At 53.9% G+C, this 22203-nt stretch overlaps 2 protein-coding genes across 12 annotated transcripts in view; both read left to right on the top strand.

Annotated features, from left to right (window-relative positions):
- Positions 1-14111, top strand: part of Nisch (nischarin) — a 36296-nt gene extending 22185 nt beyond the window's left edge. Inside the window, exons 13-21 of one of the 3 annotated variants that reach the window (NM_001409024.1) lie at positions 115-226; positions 4119-4243; positions 5164-5213; positions 7305-8705; positions 10123-10897; positions 11369-11525; positions 11908-12036; positions 12472-12633; positions 12899-14111. In NM_001409024.1, the coding sequence (NP_001395953.1) occupies positions 115-226; positions 4119-4243; positions 5164-5213; positions 7305-8705; positions 10123-10897; positions 11369-11525; positions 11908-12036; positions 12472-12633; positions 12899-13509 (3522 nt within the window). In that variant the 3' untranslated portion in view covers positions 13510-14111. Of the gene's footprint in view, positions 1-114; positions 227-774; positions 2661-4118; positions 4244-5163; positions 5214-7304; positions 8706-10122; positions 10898-11368; positions 11526-11907; positions 12037-12471; positions 12634-12898 lie in introns of those variants that run through there. The other 2 variants (XM_039094446.2, NM_001376918.1) reach the window with 2 other exon arrangements.
- A 3434-nt stretch (positions 14112-17545) lies between these two features.
- The window catches only part of Stab1 (stabilin 1), a 30504-nt gene continuing 25846 nt past the window's right edge, over positions 17546-22203 (top strand). For 4 of the 9 annotated variants that reach the window (XM_039095096.2, XM_008771055.4, XM_008771054.4 and 1 more), the window contains exon 1: positions 17548-17740. In XM_039095096.2, coding sequence (XP_038951024.1) covers positions 17660-17740 — 81 coding nt within the window. In that variant the 5' untranslated portion in view covers positions 17548-17659. Of the gene's footprint in view, positions 17741-22203 lie in introns of all 9 variants that reach the window. The other 5 variants (XM_063274969.1, XM_039095100.2, XR_005494942.2 and 2 more) reach the window with 3 other exon arrangements.

Raw genomic sequence — 22203 nt, 5'->3', positions numbered from 1 at the left:
CAACATCCTCTGGTTGGGGGAATGTTGAGCTCTTTCCTGCACATCCCTAGCCTTAACAGATCTGTTCTTCCTGTACCTTTTTCCTTCTTGGACTAACTCAGTACTCTTCCTCAGGTTGGTGAGGACTTCCGGCTCCCAACTGCTCCCTGCATCAGACCCAGCAGCTCCCCTCCCACTGCCGTTCCCACCTCAGCCTCCCTGCCTCAGCCTATCCTCTCCAACCAAGGTAATCATGAGCAGGTCCTGCTCCCAGCTGAGCTGCTCAGCTCTGCCTGGACCACAGGCAGGGGTATGCTTGAGAGAAATGCTGGCACCTGCTTCCTACGGGCACAGGGAGGGTAGCACTTTTTGCAGGCTGGCTCCTTGGGTGGCACATGGCAGGGAGGTGCCTGGCCTGATTTCAGCACTGTTGTTTGCTTAGTGAGGACCCCCTATCCCTTTCTATCATGTCCAGTTCCTATAGGGTACCATTGGGGTGTTGGAGAGAACTGAGCAGGCTCAGGCCGTTGATTCATATGTATCCATTTCCCTGTGGCCACCATGGGCAGGTCAGCTTCTAGAAAGTCAGGCCTTGTTTGGAGCCCTTGACCCCGTATAGAGAGCTCTTATTGTTGTTGTGATGCCTCTGTAGCACTCAAGGTATGGCCAAACCCCCAAATACTGCATTATGGAACCAAGATGGGCTGCCTGTCCCCACGGACCCGTGGGAGTACAGTCCTTTTCAGCTGCCTCCTGTTGTGAGCATTTTCAAAGGGCTTTCACCTCTGAACCCAGGCATCCTCGGAGATGAGTGAGTGAACCAGGTGCCATGAGCGTGGCTGCCGGCCTGGCCCCGACAGAAGAGGGGCAGGTATGCCGTCCCAAGTGGAGCTGAGGCTCGGGACACTCGGGAAAGAACGCCACCCGCCCAGGCTCCTGGAGACGCAGAACTTGGTGTGAGGTCTTGGGAAACTAGTTTGGCCCTAGGTTTTAAGAACCAGAAATATATTTCTACTCCTTAATCTGGTGACCCCACTGGAGGAAACGTCTCTAGAGAGGGCTAAGATACCGGGGAAAGGGAAGTTCTCCCCACTAGCAGCACCAAGCTGTGGTGTGCACGCAGGAAGGGCAGGGAAAGGCAGCTATGTCCCAGAACCCTCCACGGCAGTCCTGTCAGGGAGAGAAGACAGCTGCAAAGGAGACAGCACTTGCTTATGTTGAGGCAGAAGCCCAGAGCACAGCAGCCTGAGGCACACTGTGATGTGCAGAAGTCATGAAAATGGACGGTAGAGCTGGGTGCCAGCACATTTACCATTGGCTTGTCAAACTTTTCACCAAAGTTTTGATTGCTTTTTTGTTTCTTTTTTTTTTTTTTTCATAAAAGAGCAAGAAAGTTTGGGTCTCTGTGAGGAAGTTTCCCTGACCTCTCTTCAGATCCCCACAGTATTAGTGAGCTACATAGAAAGCATGCAACCATAGACTTCTGGGGACAGGGCAGTAGGTCCAGGCATAACCTGTCCTAGCACTGTGGAGTCAGTGTGTGCATGCGTGAGTACATGGGTGCTGTGTGCATGCATGGGTGCATGGGTGCATGGAGAAGCAAGTGAAGAGTAAGCTGGCCAAGAGCAGATCCCAGCTAGGCAGGAGGAATGGGTGTCTCCTCCAGGCCACAACTGCCAGCAGCCACTGTACCTTGTGGTTTTGAAGTCTCTGCAGCAGCCTGGGGCGAGCCTCATCTACCCCTTCCTTGCTGCCCTTTCACCCCTGGGTGCTCTGTAGTCTGCCCCCCCTTCCCAGTCATTGGACACTGAGAGATGTTGTCCCATATTTACACCTCTTGTAAATAAAACTACAGTGGATGTCTGTGTGTGCACATCTCTTTCCTTTGGGCGAGAAATAACAAAGGTCAGACCCTGTCTGAGGGCTCCTGGTGTCCCCTATCCCATCTGCTGAGTGGCCCTTTCTAACCACTTGTTTGTTCAGGCCGTGGTCCAGGAAGGAAGTGGACAGAGTCCTGTCTGCATTTCCTCATGCCCAAACAAGGCTGGGGGTGGTGGGGGGTAGTGGCAAGAAAAAACTACTTTTTTTAATTTTTTATTTTTTTGTCCTCACAAATGTGAGGCACCCACATGTATGTGTGTTTGGCCATGTGCTACTGGAGCTGGCCTGGGTGGACAGGAATTTTTGTGTATGAGAACAGCTTTACTAACCTACCCTGGGCACTCAAGGTCTGCCTGAGGTGGGTGCTGCCGGGAAACCCCAGTCCTCTGATCATCACAGCCGTGAGAGCAGTGGAAGATTGACAGGGTCAGTGTCCAAAATGCCAGAGTTCATTCCCCAGCTCTGTCAGGAGGCTGAGAGGAGGCCGTGCTGTAGATGTGATTAGAAGCAGGCAGCTGAGTTCCTGTTCCATTTTCCTGGCCCTGAGACCCAAGCGACTTGTAGCCTCTTGGAAGCTGTTTTCTCAACCATAGAGTGGATACCTCCTAACATCATGGATTCTAAGATGCACACATTCCACCTGTGACTTCTCTGAAATTGAGATGCGTCTTTCAGTCAGTGGCGTCCCCTAGTTGCTGTCAGCCAGCTGGTAATCGTGATGGAGCCGTGGGAATCCCTTCCGTGGACATCTGCTATGACCAGGATGCCACCTTATCCACACGTAGATTTGATGAAATGTGGTAAATAACGAGAGGCGCGTGAGCTGATGCTGGGGAGGTGCTTGGCACTGCCGAGGAGGCTACGCAGACTAGTCGGCAGGCACTCTGCTTCCTGCAGCCTGAGTGGGGCTCCAGGACGGTCCTCTAGGAACATGCAGCAGTGTGGGGGCACAGGCAGAGCAGTCTGGGAACACTTTTAGGACTTGAAGGACGGGTTGGGTTAAGGTACTTCAGCCGCAGTGCCAACATCAGCAAAGCCTAGGGTGCTCGGTGCATGTCTGTCTGCTCACCCCCTGCCTCGCAGCTCACCCCCTGCCTCGCAGCCTCTGCTGCTTAGCTTCATGGGGGCGTCTGGGCTTGGGCTGCCTGCTTACCCTTTGGGCCGAAGACCTGGGCTCTGTGAGTTGCCCTGTTGTAGGCAGCAGTCCAGCTGAACATGACACATGTGGGGCTCTTGAGACTACACTCATTTGATTGGGCCATGGTGGCTGTCCAGTGAGAAAGTCAGGCTGTGGAGGGATAAGTCTTCCAGACCAGCTAGCTGCAGTTTGAAACATTTGCTTGTTGTTGTTTTTGTTGTATTTTCAGTTGGTGGGGAAGGGGAGATTCTTCCTTAGCCAGTGGCAGTCTGGGGCGAAGGAACGGCTCCAGACAGGCTGTTCATGCCTCAGTGTAGCTTCAGTAACCAGTGCATTTCGGGTAAAGTAGGCAGTGGTGCAGGGCAGTCGCAGGGCACCCTGGGAAAGCAGTCCTGCTGTACTCAGCACTGAAGGAATCCTGGTGAAGGGGGCTGCACTGGACTTTGTGAGCCCTGCAGAGATGCCAGAGGACAGCACAGGGTCACTTGTAGTCCTTTCTTTGGACAGTGTTCCAGCACGTCCAAAGCTATGGATAAATACATCACCAAGATGCTTTTCTGACAGGTAGACCAGAACTCGTTCCCCAGTACTCGTCTCTTCCTCGTTAGGCTGGGCCAGGCTGTGTGGTCTAACCACTTAACAAGTGGTCTCCCGTGTCACTTTGTCTCTTTGTGCAAGCGTTGTTTTATATGTTGCATCTATTGGCCCTCCTTCCATGGGGTGTCTGTTCATATCTTTACCTTCTCTTACAGTTCTCAGACAGCTTGCTTCCCATTTTGTTCTGTAAGAGCACTTTATAGATTGAGACATAGATCTTTGTTTATATTCCAGACACTTCTTTCTCTGTGCTTTTTCCTGTCTTTGGAATGTACCTCTAGAGGATTGGTCTTTATGACTCCCTCCCCTGCTTGTCTGCTCAGGTAGCCTCTCCCTCACACTAGAGAGAAGCCACTGGCTGCATCCTGAGTTACTGAGGAGTTACTGAATTACTGCATTTCTTTTCTGTGACCTATATGATGATTTGGGATCTGGCTAGTGCCCGGCCGTGCCATGAGCCCAAGGCCTAGCCTCTTCTTGAACAGCTGCTCTTCCTGCCCACCTGCCCGCCCCGTCTCTGCAGGTATCATGTTCGTACAGGAAGAGGCCCTGGCCAGCAGCCTCTCATCCACGGATAGCCTGCCACCTGATGACCGGCCCATTGCCCAAGCCTGCTCTAACTCCATGGGATCTCTCCCCACAGGACAGGTAATGCCCTCCCCTGCTCAGGGGACTCTCTCTTCAGACATGCTGCTACCTCCTCACATTGCTCACACTGAGGTACGGCCTGGTTGGGGTGTGGCACATGTGGCGAGGGCTTCTGGGTACTTTGTGTGTTGTGTAGTCTTCTCTTGGATGTGTCTCTAAGTTGGGTCTTAGACGAAGTGGTTAAGGGTTTGAGTTTGGCCTCCTCCACCCCACAGGAATGGGCAGTACTTTCTCTTGGGCCCCGAGGGCAAGGGAAGGTGGGCATTCTTTGGGCACACATAGGCTAGATGTCCAAGGGGAATCTCCCCTAATGCCTAGCACCCCAAAGGCCACTCTGTCCTTTCCCACATGTGACTCCAGCTCTTCTTAGTAGTTGCTGTTTAAGCTTTTGGAACCCATTTCTGTGCCCCTTGAAAAGAGAGATGGAAAAATGAGTGTCTACTGCTCTGTGCTTGATGCCTGGGCCTTTCTGCCCCATTATTCTGCACAGCGAGGGTCATGGTCAGTGATGCTAAGGCTGTTTGCAGAGGTTTTTGTCTGCCCACCTCCTGAAGATTGGCACCTTAGAGAGAGTAAGATCCTTGATCTAGGCCTAACCTGGTATGCAGGAAGAACTGGGGTCCTTGCCAGAACCAGTTCCCATCATGTGCACTGCTGCCTGCCTGGGGCCAGACCAAGCAAAGCACCTGATCCCTTGGGTGGCATAAAGGTCCCCCAGGTGCCAGACATCCATGGATGGCTCTGGTCCATTGATGTGCGTGCAGGTCAGGGCAGGCAGGTGCAAACACAGCAAGTTCCGAGCCCACCCAGAGTAGAAGATGGAGGAGGGAACAAGGCCCTTTACAGGCAGCTGAGGGCCAGCGCCCAGGGAGTGCTAAGGAACAGCTGCAGCAGCGGCTCACTCTCCTCTCCTCTGCCAGGTGGCCGCTGAAGACTTAAGGGACTTGCCAGGAGCCGTTGGCGGTGTGAGGTAAGGAAGCGGTGAGAGGCAGCGGGCCGGCTGCACAGCTTTGGTGCTCCCTGCTGCAGACGGAGCAGCCAGTGCCGCCTGTTGTCAGGAGTCTCTCTCATCACGCACACTTGAGACAAGCTCCCCCTGCTTCTCAGCTACCTAATGACATCTTCCACCAGGAGCTGGCCAGTCAGAGCCTGGCCTGTGCTGAGCTGACGATGCGATGTTCGCTCTCTCTGAGTTGTTTGCTTTTTGCAACAGGGTCTCATTTAGCCCGGACTGGCCTAGATCTTGCTATACAGCATAGACTGGCCTCAAATGCATGGCATCCCTCCTCCCTCAGTCTCCGTAGATAGGCCTACAGAAGCAGCCACCCACCTGTTTTTATTAGTAGTAGTCTTTTTTTTTTTTTTTTTTTTTTTTTTGGTTCTTTTTTTCGGAACTGGGGACCGAACCCGGGGCCTTGCGCTTCCTAGGTAAGTGCTCTACCACTGAGCTAAATCCCCAGCCCCTAGTAGTAGTCTTTTTTGTTTGTTTTGTATTTGTTTTTTGTTGGTTTTTGTTTTGTCTTTGAGACAGGGCCTCGGTGTAGCCCTGGCTGTCCTGGAACTTGTTTTGTAGACCAGGATGGGAAGATTGGTCTGTCTCTACCTCCTGTTGGCAGCAGTGATGAAAGTGTAGGCCGTCATGCTGGTCCTGCTTCTCTATGTTGTTAGCTTTGTTTCTTTTTCTGGGAGTGGCAGTGCACTGCTCTAATCGCAGCACTCAAGAGGCGAAAGCAAGCACCTCTCTCTAGGTTCGAGGCCAGCCTGGCGTACACTGCAAGTTTCAGAGCAGCTAGGACTACATAGAGATCCTGCCTCAAAACAGACAAACAAGCATTGTTTATTTTCATCTTAAGTGTTTGAGTGTTTACCTACATGTGTGTGTGTGTACCACATGTATTCTTGGCGCCTCTGGAGGCCAAGACGGCATCACATATCCTGTAACTAGAATTCAAGATAGTTGCTAGCTACTGTATGGGTACTGGGAAACAAACCTCGATTCTCTGCAAGAACTCTGAGTCCCTAACTGTTGAGCTGTCTGTTAAGCCATGGTCATTACATGCCCAAATGACTGTTTGAACAAAATTACATGGGCAGGGCCAGCACACACATCATGAAATATGAACTCCTTGGCCCTTTGCAGAAGTCTATTCTTTTTTTTTTTTTTTTTTTTTGGTTCTTTTTTTTCCGGAACTGGGGACCGAACCCAGGGCCTTGCGCTTCCTAGGTAAGCGCTCTACCACTGAGCTAAATCCCCAGCCCCAAGATTTATTTATCTTATGTATATGAGTACACTGTGGCTGTCTTCAGACACACCAGAAGAGGGCATCAGATCCCATTACAGATGGTTGTGAGCCATGTGGTTGCTGGGATTTGAACTCAGGAACTCTGGAAGAGCAGTCAGTGCTCTTAACCGCTGAGCCATCTCTCCAGCCCCGAAGTCTATTCTTATTTATTTGTTTATTTGTATGCTTAAATGTTTTGATTTTTGGATTTTTGTCGTTGTTGAGACAGTGTTTCTCCGTGTAGCCCTGGCTGTTCTGGAAGTCACCCTGTAGATCAGGCTGACTTCTAACTCAGATCCCCTGCCTCCCTCTCCTGAGTGCTAGAAGTAAAGTTAACATACACCACCACCGCCTGGCTTGGTTGATTGATTGACGATTGACTTTTGAGGCTGGATCTCTATATAGCCCTGGCTGGTGCAGGACCCACTGTATAGACAGGCCAGTTGCTCTACCATACCTGGCTACAGAATCGTATTTCTAAGGCCAAGAGGGACTGAAACTTAGATGAAAAGATCCCACCCAGCTTGACTTATTGCCCTGGAAAACCAGTCTGTCCCTAGAAGTAGCTGTTTTTCAACAAAGACGTATACCTCATTGCCTCTGTGACACCTGGCCGCGTCCGAAGGACAGAAGCTGACATAGCACTTTTGTTGTGGTAGCCACCTGACAGGCTTGGCTGGATGAGAGGCTCAGGAGACCATTCATTGGCTTCCCGGGGTTAGGGTACTATCCTGGGATGCAGTGTCCCTGTGTCCCTGACCCAGTCTCTTCCTGCACAGCCCAGATCATGCAGAACCAGAGGTTCAGGTGGTGCCTGGGTCCGGCCAGATCATCTTCCTGCCCTTCACTTGCATTGGCTACACAGCCACCAACCAGGACTTTATCCAGCGACTCAGCACACTGATCCGCCAGGCCATTGAACGGCAACTCCCTGCCTGGATTGAGGCTGCCAACCAGCGAGAGGAAGCCCATGGTGAACAGGGGGAGGAAGAGGAGGAGGAGGAGGAAGAGGATGTCGCTGAGAGCCGCTACTTTGAAATGGGACCCCCAGACGCAGAGGAAGAGGAGGGGAGTGGCCAGGGAGAAGAGGATGAGGAAGACGAGGACGAGGAGGCCGAGGAGGAGCGCCTGGCTCTGGAGTGGGCCCTGGGCGCTGATGAGGACTTCCTGCTGGAGCACATCCGCATCCTCAAGGTGCTGTGGTGCTTCCTGATCCACGTGCAAGGCAGCATCCGCCAGTTCGCTGCCTGCCTTGTGCTCACCGACTTCGGCATCGCTGTCTTTGAGATCCCACACCAAGAGTCCCGAGGCAGCAGCCAGCACATCCTCTCATCCCTGCGCTTCGTCTTCTGCTTCCCGCACGGCGACCTCACCGAGTTTGGCTTCCTCATGCCGGAGCTGTGTCTGGTGCTCAAGGTGCGGCACAGTGAGAACACGCTCTTCATCATCTCAGACGCTGCCAACTTACACGAGTTCCATGCTGATCTGCGCTCCTGCTTTGCGCCACAGCACATGGCCATGCTGTGCAGCCCCATCCTCTACGGCAGCCACACCAGCCTGCAAGAGTTCTTGCGCCAGCTGCTCACCTTCTACAAGGTGGCCGGTGGCTCTCAGGAGCGCAGCCAGGGCTGCTTCCCTGTCTACCTGGTGTACAGCGACAAGCGCATGGTGCAGACGGCTGCCGGGGACTACTCAGGCAACATCGAGTGGGCCAGCTGCACGCTGTGCTCCGCAGTGCGGCGTTCCTGCTGCGCACCCTCTGAGGCCGTCAAGTCTGCCGCCATCCCCTACTGGCTGCTGCTCACCTCCCAGCATCTCAACGTCATCAAGGCCGACTTCAACCCCATGCCCAGTCGTGGCACCCACAACTGTCGCAACCGCAACAGCTTCAAGCTTAGCCGCGTCCCGCTCTCCACCGTGCTGCTGGACCCCACTCGCAGCTGCACCCAGCCACGGGGAGCCTTCGCCGATGGCCATGTGCTCGAGCTGCTTGTTGGCTACCGCTTTGTTACCGCCATCTTTGTGCTGCCCCACGAGAAATTCCACTTCCTGCGAGTCTACAATCAGCTCCGCGCCTCACTGAAGGACCTGAAGACTGTGGTCATCGCCAAGAATCCTTCCGCTAGGCCGAGAACCCAAGGCCCCCTCGCGGGTGGCCAGCCTGCCAAAAGCAGGGTCAGGTGAGATGAGCGCAGGCTGTTGGGATCTAGGTGTGGGATTGGCTTGGGTGTGGTCTCTGGGCCTTCGTTCTCTGTGGGAGTCTCCCTTTCTTTCCCTTTCCCACTTCTCTGAGCACTGACCTGCCTCAGCCTTTGCCTCCATGAACTCAGTGCTAAGCGCTCCAGATCTCCAGAGCCTTAAAAGCAGCCCAGGTAAGCTGTTCCGTGCAGGATGGGTCAAGGAAACCAGCCCTGTCTACCAGTGGGGAACATCAACTTGTACCGTGACCCTCCCGCTGCCTCTCGTGTGTGCAAACGAGCGTAGTTTCTGGTGTCATCTTTCTCCTCCACAGCAGTTCACCCAGTGGCCGGGTGCCAGCTTGGAGCGTTCCAGGGCCCCGTTCTTGAGACCACCTAGCGGGCTTTTTTTTTTTTAAGCATAAAGTTCTTGTCAGGAAGGACTGACTTATGTCTAACTCAGAAGCCCCTCACAAAGAACCTTCTGAAGATCCAGATGTATGGGTGGCCGTCTTTCCTTCAGGAGAGATTGAGGTCCTTGGCAGGAAGAAGCTGGCAGCTTTAACTTGTTCTCACACTCACCATCCTCTTGTGAGGACCCCTGCTCTCTGTTGCTGGATTCCCCACTTATAAGGGGAGGATCTAAAGAGCTCATGGTTCTCTATCCTGGCAAAAGGCTGAAACCCTGTCTTCACCTCAGGCTCGCTCTCTCCTCTCAGTCAGTCCCCATCTGATGATCTGAGCTTTCAACTCTTAAGCTGAATCCAGTGCCCTCTTACCCCTTGTACAGAGCTGCTGCCCTTCCCTTCCCTCGCCACACGAGGTTTGGGTGGCATGCACCCTGTCCTTCTTCCAAGCTATCACAGACCTAGCCTGCTCCTGGGACTGCCGAGGACCAGGCCCCTAAAGCTGTATCTGCACAGCCATGGCAGCAGGAGAGTAGCACAGCTGCTTCTGGGGTGTTTGGACAAATGCAAGGTCACAGCCCTAGGAATTATAGCAGTTGGACTGGATCTGATGGATGGAGAGAGCAGCGTCCAGAGGAGCCCACTTCTTTGTTCAGTGTGGCCCCATGGGCTGATGCTGGAAACTCCCAGCTCCCATGAGAGTGAAGCTTTTGAGCATAAGTATGACTGGGATAGAGCAGTGACGCCCCAGCATGGCTGTGCAGTGGTAGCCGAGAAGTCCCAAGGCCACCTAAAGATACCCCAAAACAAACTGTGGACACTTTGAGTCTCGTGTCCCACCTCTGCTTGCACACACACACCCAGACACTTTTCCTGCTCTGTGTGGTAGATCACCCAGTGACCCTAAGGGCAGCACATACTGGACGGCTGTCCATCATGCTCTGGTACTGTGCATATGATAGGACTTTCTATGGGTACGTGTTTAGTTGGCTTTTCTTGGATCTCTGGGACAGTGCTGAGCAGCGGCTGCAGGAGACCCCAGCAGAAGCTCCCGCTCCAGTTCCGCCTCCAGCTGCAGTCCCACCAACAGCTTCAGCCCCAGCCGCAACAGAGGCTGCAGCTCCAGCAGGGGCTCCAGCCGCAGCCGCATCTGCAGCAGAGGCTCCAGCTGTAGCCGCATCTGCAGCAGGGGCTCCAGCCGCAGCAGAGACTCCAGCCGCAGCCGAATCTGCAACAGAGGCTCCAGCCGCAGCTGAATCTGCAGCAGAGACTCCAGCCACAGCCGAATCTGCAGCAGAGGCTCCAGCCGCAGCCGAATCTGCAGCAGAGGCTCCAGCCGCAGCCGAATCTGCAGCAGAGGCTCCAGCCGCTGCCGAATCTGCAGCAGAGGCTCCAGCCGCAGCCGAATCTGCAGCAGAGGCTCCAGCAGCGGCAGAGGCTTCAGCTCCAGCGGGGGCTCCGGCTCCAGCGGGGGCTCCGGCTCCAGCAGGGGCTCCGGCAGGGGCTCAGGCTCCGGCTCCAGCGGGGGCTCCGGCGGGGGCTCCGGCAGGGGCTCAGGCTCTGGCAGGGGCTCAGGCTCCGGCTCCAGCGGGGGCTCCGGCAGGGGCTCAGGCTCCAGTGGAGGCCCAAGCAGAGGTCCCTGCTCAGTATCCAAGTGAGCGCCTAATCCAGTCCACGTCTGAAGAGAATCAGATCCCTTCTCACTTGCCAGTCTGCCCATCACTCCAGCACATCGCCCGTCTTCGGGGGCGCGCCATCATTGACCTCTTCCACAGCAGCATTGCCGAGGTATTGGCCAGGTGCTGGCCCAGGTGACTGGCACTTGTCCCAGTTAGTCCCGAGGGTAGGGTATAGTTTGTGTTAGGACAGCCTCACATCCCAGATTTCTCTTGACATAATGTGGTCTTGAGCTCCATTTGCTCACAGGATTAAGGATCTGGGTCAAGAAGTCTTCCACTCAGCTAGCCAGGTGTGCCCTCTGTCATACCTGGCTCTGGGTGTCCCTGGCCCAGGTCTACATCCCCATGCTTCCTCCTTTTCTCCCTCCTCTCTGCTGAGTTTATTTGAAAAATTGATGAGCTTTCTGTCTCTCTTCGCCCAACGCCTGCCAGTTCCTGCACGCAGGAACCACATTAGCCAGACTCACAGAAAGGGAGGGGTCTGCTGCCTGGAGTTTGCACTCAAGTGTGGTCCAGAGGAAGGGGTGTGGCCTGCCCCACCCTCCTCTCCTGCAGGCTCCCACATAACCTCTCTGCCCAGGTTGAAAACGAGGAGCTAAGGCACCTCCTGTGGTCGTCAGTGGTGTTCTACCAGACCCCGGGGCTGGAAGTGACCGCCTGTGTGCTGCTGTCCACCAAGGCTGTGTACTTCATACTGCATGATGGCCTCCGCCGGTACTTCTCTGAACCGCTGCAGGGTAGGTACTCTAGCCTGACCTCTCCTGGACAGGGGCAGGTTAAGAGCCAACCATGGACTTGGGTGGAAGTCCCTCATCTGAGAAAGGGTTTCCGACAGCACCTTCCTCTTAGACCCTACAAAGACCTGGGGCTGACCGTGAATGCACCATGCTAGGGAACTTGGGAACTGGCTGACACATGCAGGCATTTGGCAGCCTCTGTCCCTTGGATCTCAGTAGGAGTCTCATGCAGTGGCCTGGTGACTCCACCAAGCGGAGCAGATGAGGCTCCTACACCACACCCAGTGTCCCCCAGGTCCTCCATGTGTGCAGGTGGTGCTGGCTCCCTGCCAGGCGGCATTCCGGCTGGACGCAGTTAACCGTAGCCTCTTCTCCACCACAGATTTCTGGCACCAGAAAAACACTGACTATAACAACAGTCCTTTCCACATCTCTCAGTGCTTTGTGCTCAAACTCAGTGACCTGCAGTCAGTCAACGTCGGCCTTTTCGATCAGTACTTCCGGCTGACGGGTAAGTGACATGATGTGTTTGTCCCGTTTGGGTGAAGGCCAGTGTCACCAGTGGGCTTCCACCTCGCACATGTAGGTACACCATCACATGACACATTATCTCCACTGACAAGCCGGCTACTGGGGCAGGAGGAAGCAACTTAAGGAACTGCTGAGAAGGCAGGACTCCCAGCCCACGGTTTGCGGCAGGAGCTGAGTGTACAGGGAGCAGCATGGGCCTTGGGCTTAGGGGCAGGATGTTTCTGACTCTTACTTCCTGAAAGGAGAAAGCTAAGCTCTTTCCCTAATGCCTCTATCCCCTTTCAGAAAAATGTCTCAGCCCTTCCTGCCTGAGATATGGCCATCTCCCCATGATGCCCTCCCACGTGGACCCTGTCGGGACCTTGCAGGGGCGGGAATGGTGGCCTATACCTGTGACCAACCCCTTCTCGTGCAGGCTCTTCCCCGACGCAGGTGGTCACATGCTTGACTCGAGACAGCTACCTGACACACTGCTTCCTGCAGCACCTTATGCTAGTGCTGTCCTCCCTGGAGCGCACACCTTCACCCGAGCCTATTGACAAGGACTTCTACTCAGAATTTGGGGACAAGAATACAGGTACCATGTCCACACCCAGAGCCCTCACTGCCTCTGTCTCTACCTTTCCCTTGTCTCTGCCTAGCTGGCCCGCTTTCTGTGGTCCTCCCCCATGGCAGAGGCTCCATTCCAGCAGTCCCCAGCCAGCAACACATCTGCCTCTCAGCCCTGGGCTCTAGCTTGGAGCCCCCTCGACTACTCTCATTAGAGTCTGGGGTAGTGTGGGCTGCTGTTGCTTCTGACTGCACCACAGGCCTGCTCAGACACCCCATGTCTCTTCCTGCAGGGAAAATGGAGAACTATGAGCTGATCCATTCCAGCCGCGTCAAGTTCACCTACCCCAGTGAGGAAGAGGTCGGGGACCTGACCTATGTTGTGGCACAGAAGATGGCTGACCCTGCCAAGAATCCAGCCCTCAGCATCTTATTGTACATCCAGGCCTTCCAGGTGATCACACCCCAGCTTGGGCGGGGCAGGGGCCCACTACGCCCTAAGACACTCCTACTGACCAGTGCTGAGATCTTTCTCCTGGACGAGGACTACATCCACTATCCATTGCCTGAATTTGCCAAAGAGCCACCACAGAGGGACAGATACCGGCTAGACGATGGCCGCCGTGTCCGGGATTTAGACCGGGTGCTCATGGGCTACAATCCCTACCCACAGGCCCTCACTCTTGTTTTTGATGACACGCAGGGCCACGACCTCATGGGGAGTGTCACCCTGGACCACTTCGGGGAGATGCCGGGTGGCCCTGGTAGGGCTGGGCAGGGCCGGGAGGTGCAGTGGCAGGTGTTTGTGCCCAGTGCTGAGAGCCGAGAAAAGCTGATCTCACTGCTCGCACGGCAGTGGGAAGCTCTCTGTGGCAGGGAGCTGCCTGTGGAGCTCACTGGCTAGTGCGCGGGCAGCCCGGCCTCCTGCCGTGCCCAGCCAAGCCTGGCACCTGTGAGGCGGGCGGGGAAGCGAGCCTTCTGGGTTCTTTCTAAGGTTTTCTCTTCTCCCTTGGTTCCTACATCGATTGCCCATGGCCCCCACACATGTGCCCGGCTCCCACAGAGAGTGTGGACATGTGTGTTCAGTTAACCCTTCCTAATGCCGGGAAGAAGTCTGCCCACCCCACCACAGCATCCTTGTGTCCTTAGCGTCCCTTGTGTCGCCTGCCTCTGAAGTGGCATGGCCAGACAGGCCAGCATTGTTTGTCTGTGATGCTGCTGCTCTCAGCGTGGCGCTGTGGACCTGGTAACCCCGCGTCCTTCCTGAGGTGTTGAGTTCAGTCCTTGTTGCTGTCACTGTGGGTGTTTGCTGCCTATTGCAAGGCTGGTAGCAGGAGTAGCCAGCTCCCATTCTGTGGGCTTTTCCAAACCAGAGGACGGCCCATGGAGTTCCCAGGTCATGGGTCCAAGAGGAGCCAGTGCAGGGGACCTAACGCTGCCTGCCAGCACCAAGTATAATTCCTGTTGCCTCTGTTCTCTATTCTAATAAAATGGAGTTTGACACAACCTGCGTCTTCAAGGTTATAGATAACTGGGGTCCCAAAAGGGCGTCAACCAAAGGCATGGGGAGACTGGAGACAAAAAAAGAGAGGAGGGGAAGGTGGGAGGGTCCCCAGGACAGAGCCATGCTGAGCTGTGGTCAAACCAGGGGCCTAGGTAAAGAGTAGTCCATGCAACTCTTAAGGGCACCCCTCTCATAGCCACCAACAGTCTCCATCACTTGCTCAGGGCGTCCTGCATCCCGGTCTAAGGGTGAGGCCTGAAGACCACGATTGCTACTGTGTGTGGGACCAGGCAAGGGTCTGGTGAGGGTGACAAGCAATAGAGGTGGACTGGAGGGTGCACAGTGGCAAGGTGAGGCCCTGCCTCTCCCTGTACTCACGCAGGAGGGTTGTGGGGATCTCAGGGGCCCTGCCAAGTAAGACCTAGGATTTCTCAGACAGCCCCCGTACCCCGCCCTTCCTCCACTTCTTTCCCACCACTACATCAGGGCCTGTTCACCCACCCCTCACCTCATCAGAGAAAGGTGGGGTTGTGGGAGAGGTAGATTAGACTGGCTGAAAGGCCCCAGGTTGTTTGTCTAGTAGGGGTGGGTGGGTGTGTGTATGTGTGTGTGTGTATGTGTGTATGTGTGTGTGTGTGTGTGGTGTCTGTATGTGGTATATATAGTATGTTCAATGTTTCTGTGTGTGTGAGTGTGTGTGTGTGTGTGTGTGTTCCCAAGATTCCAGCATGGAGAGCCTGCTGCCTCAGAAAGGGTGTGGAATGTGGATAAAGCAGCAGCTAAGTTCCCCGAGAAAGGATTTCTTACTGTCTATGCCCCTCTAGCCAGACCTCAAAGGCCAACCCAGTCCTCTACACTGGGAAGGTGGGCATGCCAAGGAAGAACCAGCAAGCCTGAGGTCTTGGGTTCCATCCCTAGCTCCACATAGCATCCATTCACAGATGCAGGGGTGTGGTAACACACTATAACCCCAATGCAAACAAGAGTCTGAGGCAGGAAGATGAGATCCAGGCAGGACAAGAGTGTAAGGCCAGCTTGTTACAGAGACCCTGTCTCAGAGGAAGGCGGTGGAGAGAAATAGAGAAATCGGCAGTAGCAAATAGTAGAGCCTCCCACACCCAGCCCAGCAGCCTCCAGCCTGGTCCTAAGGACGCCTAACTGGAGGCGGTTGTGTCCAAAGCATAAAGGGAGCTGAAGTCCCTGGGTGCTCTGAGCCTGTGGTCCTCTAACAATAACAGGAGTGGCAGAGGTCCAGCACTCAGGAGGCAGACTCACGTGGGTCTCTGAGTTCAAGGCCAGTCTGAGAGAGCTCTAGGACAGCCAGGGTTATAGCCATCTCAAAACAAAAAACTACTTCATTTTATTCCTTGTCTCTTCCGAAGCACATCTGTGTCAGCCCAGATCTTTCTTCTCCTTTCTTCTCCTGTTCTTTCTCAGCTGACACTCCAGGAGAGACAAAAAGCAAACTATTAAATACGGCAGTGCCAACTGATTGCCAGCACCAGAGGAGCTGAAATCAGGCCCTAGGCTGCCCCGAAGCCTGGGGTCAGGTCAAAGAAGTGCTCTGAGCCTCCATTAAAGGAAAACCCAGGCCAGGCTGGGGCTTGAGTGTGAAGCACCCGCAACGTGCACTAGGCCAACAACTCACACAGCCTTAAACTAGTTAAACGTAGCAGAGTTGGGGCTGGAGAGATGGCTCAGAGGTTAAGAACACTGACTGCTCTTCCAGAGGTCCTGAGTTCAATTCCCAGCAACCACATGGTGGCTCACAACCATCTATAATCAGGTCTGGTGCCCTCTTCTGGCCTGTAGTTGCATACATGCAGGCAGAAAGCTGTATGATGTATACATAATAAATAAATAAATTTTAAAAAATGTAGCAGAGTTTATCTGAGAAAAGAAAACCTACTTCTTGGATCAGGCAGCACTGAGAAGGACAGCCCCCAAAAAGACCAGGCTACAGGGGACAGAAAGGACTGTTGGACTCATTAACTAGTTGGCCGGTTAATGAGAAAGCCTGCCGCACGTCACTGAAGCCCCAGGCTACAACCGAGATCTATGCGTCTGGTTTGTGGGCACAGCAAGAGATTTTAGTCCAAACCAATTAGCTTCAACACCAGAGATCACACCTACCCAGGAAGAGGAAGCAGCATGGACCTTACCCAAAGGGAAAAGAGGCAGAGTAGAAAAGGAAAATGTACGGGGATGTGAGAAGGAAAGAAGATTCCAGGAAAGGAGCAGAGGCTCTCCCTAAAGCTGCAGCCTGACTGCGGTATCCTCTCCCCAACAGGGCTACCTGATCTGCCCTCAGTGGGGAAAAAAAAATGCACCGAATCCTACAGAGACTTGATGCTCCAGGAGGTCCCTACCCTCTGAGAGGAGAAGGGGAAGGGGTCTGGGGAAGGGACTCTGTGAGGGAGGACTAGGTAGTGTTTGAGAAGTAAATAAATAGATCTGGGCGTGGTGGGCACAGCTTTAATCCCGCACTCGGGAAGGCAGATGCAGGTGGATATGCATGAGTTCTAGGCCAGCCTGGTCTACTGAGTTCCAGAACAGCCAGGGCTACAGAGAAACCCTGTCTCGGAAAAACAAAAACGAAAACAAAACAAAATAACAAAACAAAACAAAACAAACAAACAAACAAAAAACCAGCAACAAAGCCCTTAAGTCTTTTAATAAATGGGGACTGGTGACTGAGAAGTTTGTACACAAGTTCTTGGGTGTGTTTTGTTTTTTTTTTAACACTTTTTAATGAAAGCTCAGTATTACTTCATACTCCTCAAATTCTTTACTGCTTTGAATCCATGAATCCTGGGCTTGCCTGAGTGGAGGTCCCCAAAAGACTAAAGGAACCCCTCAGGCTGTGCTCTGTGGCTTTACCCAGTCATTACTGCCATCTGAGCGGAGTTGGGGACGTCACAGACACCCACCACAGGCATGGAAAGGATTGAAGTGTCATAGACGATGGAACCTGGGCTGTGGCTGCTGCGTTAGAGGTGGGCTCAGGGAGGCCATGAGGCTGCTAAGGGGAGACCAGTCTGAGAGGCCAGCATGGTGTTTCCGTCTCTCCTGGAGTTGGACCGAAAGACTGAGGCAGCTGGCTGCCTAACAACCCCCTCCTAGCCACCAGAACCCCAAAGCTTCTGAATGAGAAGCCGGCTTGACAGATGCAGGGAAAATTATTTATCGGTGTTTGAATTTGCTTCAGAATCTCCCCTAGACCCCGGGCAGATGGCTAATGGTGTCTGAACCTCCAGACCATGATGCCAGGGAGCTGTGTCCTGGGCCAGGAAACCCCGAGCAGGGCCCAGGTCGTCCATGTGGGGGTCACTGGCCAGCGTCTTCCCTTCCGCCTGCGGGCTGCTGATAGGGAGGAGGAAATCCTGGTGGGTTCCTGTGGGGGTGAGCTGACGGATAGCTTTTAAAGCGGCTGCTCACCCACCCTGTCCTTCCCCTTTCCTCATGCCTGCCTCTCGGAGCTCACGAACTTCCCACTGTTACAATCACTGTCTCCACACTACTTTTGTCTCGGACAGTGGACCTGCCTGCTATGGCCGAGCCCCGAATCCTCCTTTTGCTCTGCATCCTGGTCCTCTGCCTGGCAGGCTCCGGTTTCATCAGAGGGCAGACGGTGAGTGGGAGCCAGGGTCAGGGAACAGGGAGGGACTGTGATGGTTGGTGTTAGATGGGCTGGGGGGATTAAACAAACGTCAGCTCTGCCAGGCTGAAGTCTGTGGCTGTTCTACTGAAGTTTGAAGGCTTCGGCAACTCCCTCTCCTCTATGTCTGGCTAGCTGGTCATGTACTAAGGGCAGTCATCCTGGGTTCCCCAGCTTGTGAGTGAACAGGGACAGAGCCAGTCTCATCCTCCTAGGCTCTCTTCCCAGACTGAGAACACAGTCTGTGCGGCCCTCACCTGGGTTTTTTAAATGTGATCATTACCTGTCCTCTGGGAACTATAAACCAAGGGGCTCGTTCAGAACCCGGCTACATATCTGCCTGTAACCAGCACCACGCTTGTCTGGAAGGAGTGAGAGTCACCTGCCTTCCATGCCACTGGGCAGACAGCAACCAACACCAATGTCCTTAAGTCTCAGAGATGCCCCCTCACCAGCTTGTTTGTTTCTCTTGTTAGCAATCCAAGGCCTGAGGAGAACAGAAACGAGCTGTTCCCTCTGGAGCCATGGTCAGGGCCACAACCTGTGGTTTGTACTCAGGCCTGCGACTCCCCACACAGCGCGCTGAGTAGACAGTAGAGGGGTTGTAGCACGGCTCTGGCGGCTCTGGGGTCCAAGAGTCCCAGAATGACTGTCCCGGGTCCCCCAGCCTGCATCTGCTGCGTCCGTTTTGGGAAGAGCTTCCCGCACGTGTGGAGACTGAGTTCGGATCTGTGGCTGGGAGCTTCCCTCATGAGACCAAGTTCTTCTACTTCTTAGGCAGCTCCCAATGCTCCCGTGGCAAAGGGAGGGGATCCACCACCAGGTTGCCGTGGAGCACTTCGTCTTTATACTCCCTATGGTCCTGTGGGAAAAGGATTTCAGGGCCAGGCCACGGCTGGGTGGAGCAGGTGGGACACTAGAACGAATATGATGGAAAACCACAAGCTCTCAGGGTTGTGCCAAGCTGGAAAGCACCTGCCACATGTGTTCTGGGCAATGGGGACAGACGTCAGTGAGAAATCTCGTCTTGGAGGTTTGCTTTTTGTCAGAGACCTGGTGTGGTTCTGAACGGTCCTAAGTCTGTAATTCTGAGACAGAGGCCCTGCCGGCCTGGACCATGGTAGAGGTTCTGAGTCCTCGTGGGTAGGGATCTAGCAATGCTGGCCTTACTTGCCCCTCACAGTCCCTCATCCTGTCTGACGGGAGACACAAGCTGCAACTGCTAGGAACGAAGCCTCAAAGGGCCAAGGACACTGAGTCAGACAGCCAAGAGAGGTGGCATTAGGACTCGGCACAGCAGGCTCCGGCAGCTGATGCAGGGAGGTCTCCCGGTATGAGGGTCTCAACGTGTGTCCATCCATCTGCCCAGGGACTACTTTGTGTTGAGCACAAGCCTGAGACCCACAGCCAAGGTACAAAAGCAGGGGCATCGGCCAGCACCCAGTTTTGTCCCCTCCTGCTCTGATACAGAGGAGGGGGAGGCAGCCCAAAGGCCCTTCTACTCTTAGTGGGTTTAGATGATTCTAGGCGGTCAACCCAGAGGTTCCCCAGGAACTTGGTTTCAGCTTGGGGGAGTTTTCTTCACCTTGCTACTGGGCCTAAAGGTGTCTGTCTCCTCGGCTCTCCCACCGTGCACGCATAGAAAGCAGGCACGGCAAACCCAGCCCTGAACCAAGCACTCTGGCAGGTCCGAAGGTGCTCCCAGTAAGCAGACCTCTGACTCAGCTGGAGCCCATCCAACCTCATCCCTCCAGCTGCATCACCACCAGCAGGGCGGTGGGCTCCATCTGCCGCCACTGCTAGGCAGATGCGTGCCTGTCTTGGGTGTGGTCCCTGGAGAGTGCTGATTCGGCAGTTGGCTTATCCATCATCACCACTGCACACAGACTTGCAAAGCTCCCCCTCTCTCCCTCCCCCCTCCGCCTCCCTCCGAGTGACAGCTCTCGAGCATTACCCAAACCTGGCCAACCATTCTAGAGGCCCAACCCGAGCGGCCACTGTACTTTCCGCTCTGCCTGCCTGAGCAAACAGCTTTGAAGGGAGCCCACTGTCAGCCAAGCGTATGCTCGAGCCTGAAACTCGGTTGTTTAATTTCCTAGACATGACCTGGCTCTGCAGAGAGGAGCTTTGGCATGACGAATCCAAACATAACATCATGACCTGAGGTTTTGCTGAGTAACTTCCCTCTTTGTTAACCGCAGAGGCATGAGTGGAAAAGGCAAAATCACGGAAGCAGAGAGGCCGGGGGCTTTGTACACTCTGCAAGAAAGTGGTTTTTTTTCTATCTCTGGTTTTGGGGAGCCACTCACCTGTTTTAGGAAAGGGGTGTTCTGGAGACACCCAGTTTGTAGTACTGTGTGGTCAGCATTTTTTTTTTTTTTCGGAGCTGGGGACCGAACCCAGGGCCTTGTGCTTGCTAGGCAAGCGCTCTACCGCTGAGCTAAATCCCCAACCCCATGGTCAGCATTTTCAAGATGAGAACATGTTTTTCTCCAAGCCATTCCCCTATCAATATGTACCTCCTCTCAGCCCTTTCTCTCACAACTATAAGCTCTGTCTGAGCTCTGGGGTATAGCGCTGTGGTGGTCCCAGTGGAGGTTCTGCTGAACGTTATCTCAGGCTACTGAATTGGACGACAGGATGGCGGCAGGCAGGCGCCCTTCAAACCTTCTGTTAGGATTTAAATCTTGGCCCGTGCCTGGACAGAAAATACTAAGACACCATGGTTCCACATGGAGAGGTTTAATGAGAGAAGAGTAGAAGAAGAGAGGAAAGGCGGCCGGCCATGGGCACGTGGAGAGGGGAATGGGGGCAAGAACGGAGAAGAGCGAGAGAGGGTAAGAGAGAATAAGAGGAGGAGGAGGAGGGGGCAAGCAGCCCCTTTTATATTGTCAGGCACAGCTGGCTGTTGCCAGGCAACTGTTGGGCGGAGCATACCTGGCTGCTGCCAGGTCGCTGTGGGGGTGGAGCTTAAACAGAATACCAACACCTTCTACTCTCCAGCACGCTGTTCTGTTTCCCCGCTGCCCACAAGCGACGGTTTCATTCCCCACTCCCACTCAGTCCTCCACACAGTGGTCAGGCATCTCTCTAAATCACTAACTGAGGCAAGTGTGGTAGCCCACACGTGAAGATAGGAGGCTCAGAAATTCAAAGCTAGCCTGGGGCTATGTGGGACATACCATATAAACCGGTATCAAAGCTTTAAAAAAATAAAAATTAATTTAACAGGCAGTGGTGGCACAAGCCTTTAATCCCAGCACTCAGAAGGCAGAGGCAGACAGAGTTCAAGGCCAGCCTGGTCTACAGAGAAACCCTGTCTTGAAAGTAAACAACCACTTTTTTTTTTTTTTTTTTTGGTTTTTTTTTTTTTTCGGAGCTGGGGACCGAACCCAGGGCCTTGCGCTTCCTAGGTAAGGGCTCTACCACTGAGCTAAATCCCCAGCCCCGTAAACAACCACTTTAAAACAACCACAAACAGCTCACTGACTGAGTCCCGAGGGTGCAGCAACTGGGTCTCACCCAAGCTTAGCTCTTTGTCGTCAGCCTGACCTCCAGCCGCTCTCCCACACTCTTTCAGGCTACCCTGCGGTTCACACAGGGGCATTTGCTTTTTCCATCTCCAGCCTTGGCTCTGCTGCTACCCACTCAGCCAGAGCACTGACCCTCTTACAACCTTCAGGTCCAAATCCCAGGAGTAGTTTCAGTTGTCAAGTTGACAGAACCTAGAATCACCTGAGAAGGGAGTCTCAGTGAAGGATTGCCTAGATCAGGTTGGCCTTCTGGGTATGTTTATGGAAGATGGTGTTGATTCTGTTAATGGTGCCCACTGTGGGTGGCACCATTCCCTACATAGGGGGTTCTGGGCTGTCTAAATGTAGAGAGCAAGCTGAACACTAAGAAATATGCTTTTGTTTACTACTCTTTTTTAATACAAGAATTATTTATTTTACATATATGAGTACAGTGTTGCTGTCTTCAGACACACCAGAAGAGGGCATCAGATCCCATTACAGATGGTTGTGAGCCACCATGTGGTTGCTGGGAATTAAACTCAGGACCTCTGGAAGAGTAGTCAGTGCTCTTAACTGCTGAGCCACCTCTCCAGCCCTGCTTTTACTTTTCTCTGCTTGACTGTGGATGTGGTACCACTAACTGTTTTAAGTCCCTGTCACTTCCTATAATGATGGACTATGACCTGGAATTGTGAGCTAAAATAAACCCTCCTTCTCTACATTGCATTATATCAGGGTATTTTATCACAACAACAGAAATGAAATTAAAACGTCCTGGGTCCTGTTCTCCCCGCTGCCCCCATTGTCTGTCATCACCTGGGTGCTGGTTCCCTATCTGGAGGTGGAGCCTTGGGCCAGGACTACCATGGGGCTGCCCAGTACTAACAGCAGGCCAGAGCCTCCACTTAGCGCTGGTGCTTG

This window comes from Rattus norvegicus, chromosome 16, assembly GCF_036323735.1.
Source record: "Rattus norvegicus strain BN/NHsdMcwi chromosome 16, GRCr8, whole genome shotgun sequence".
NCBI classification, from domain to species: Eukaryota; Metazoa; Chordata; class Mammalia; order Rodentia; family Muridae; genus Rattus; species Rattus norvegicus.
The sequence above is the reverse complement of the archived record's forward strand: the minus strand, read 5'-3'. Positions and strand labels throughout refer to the sequence as shown.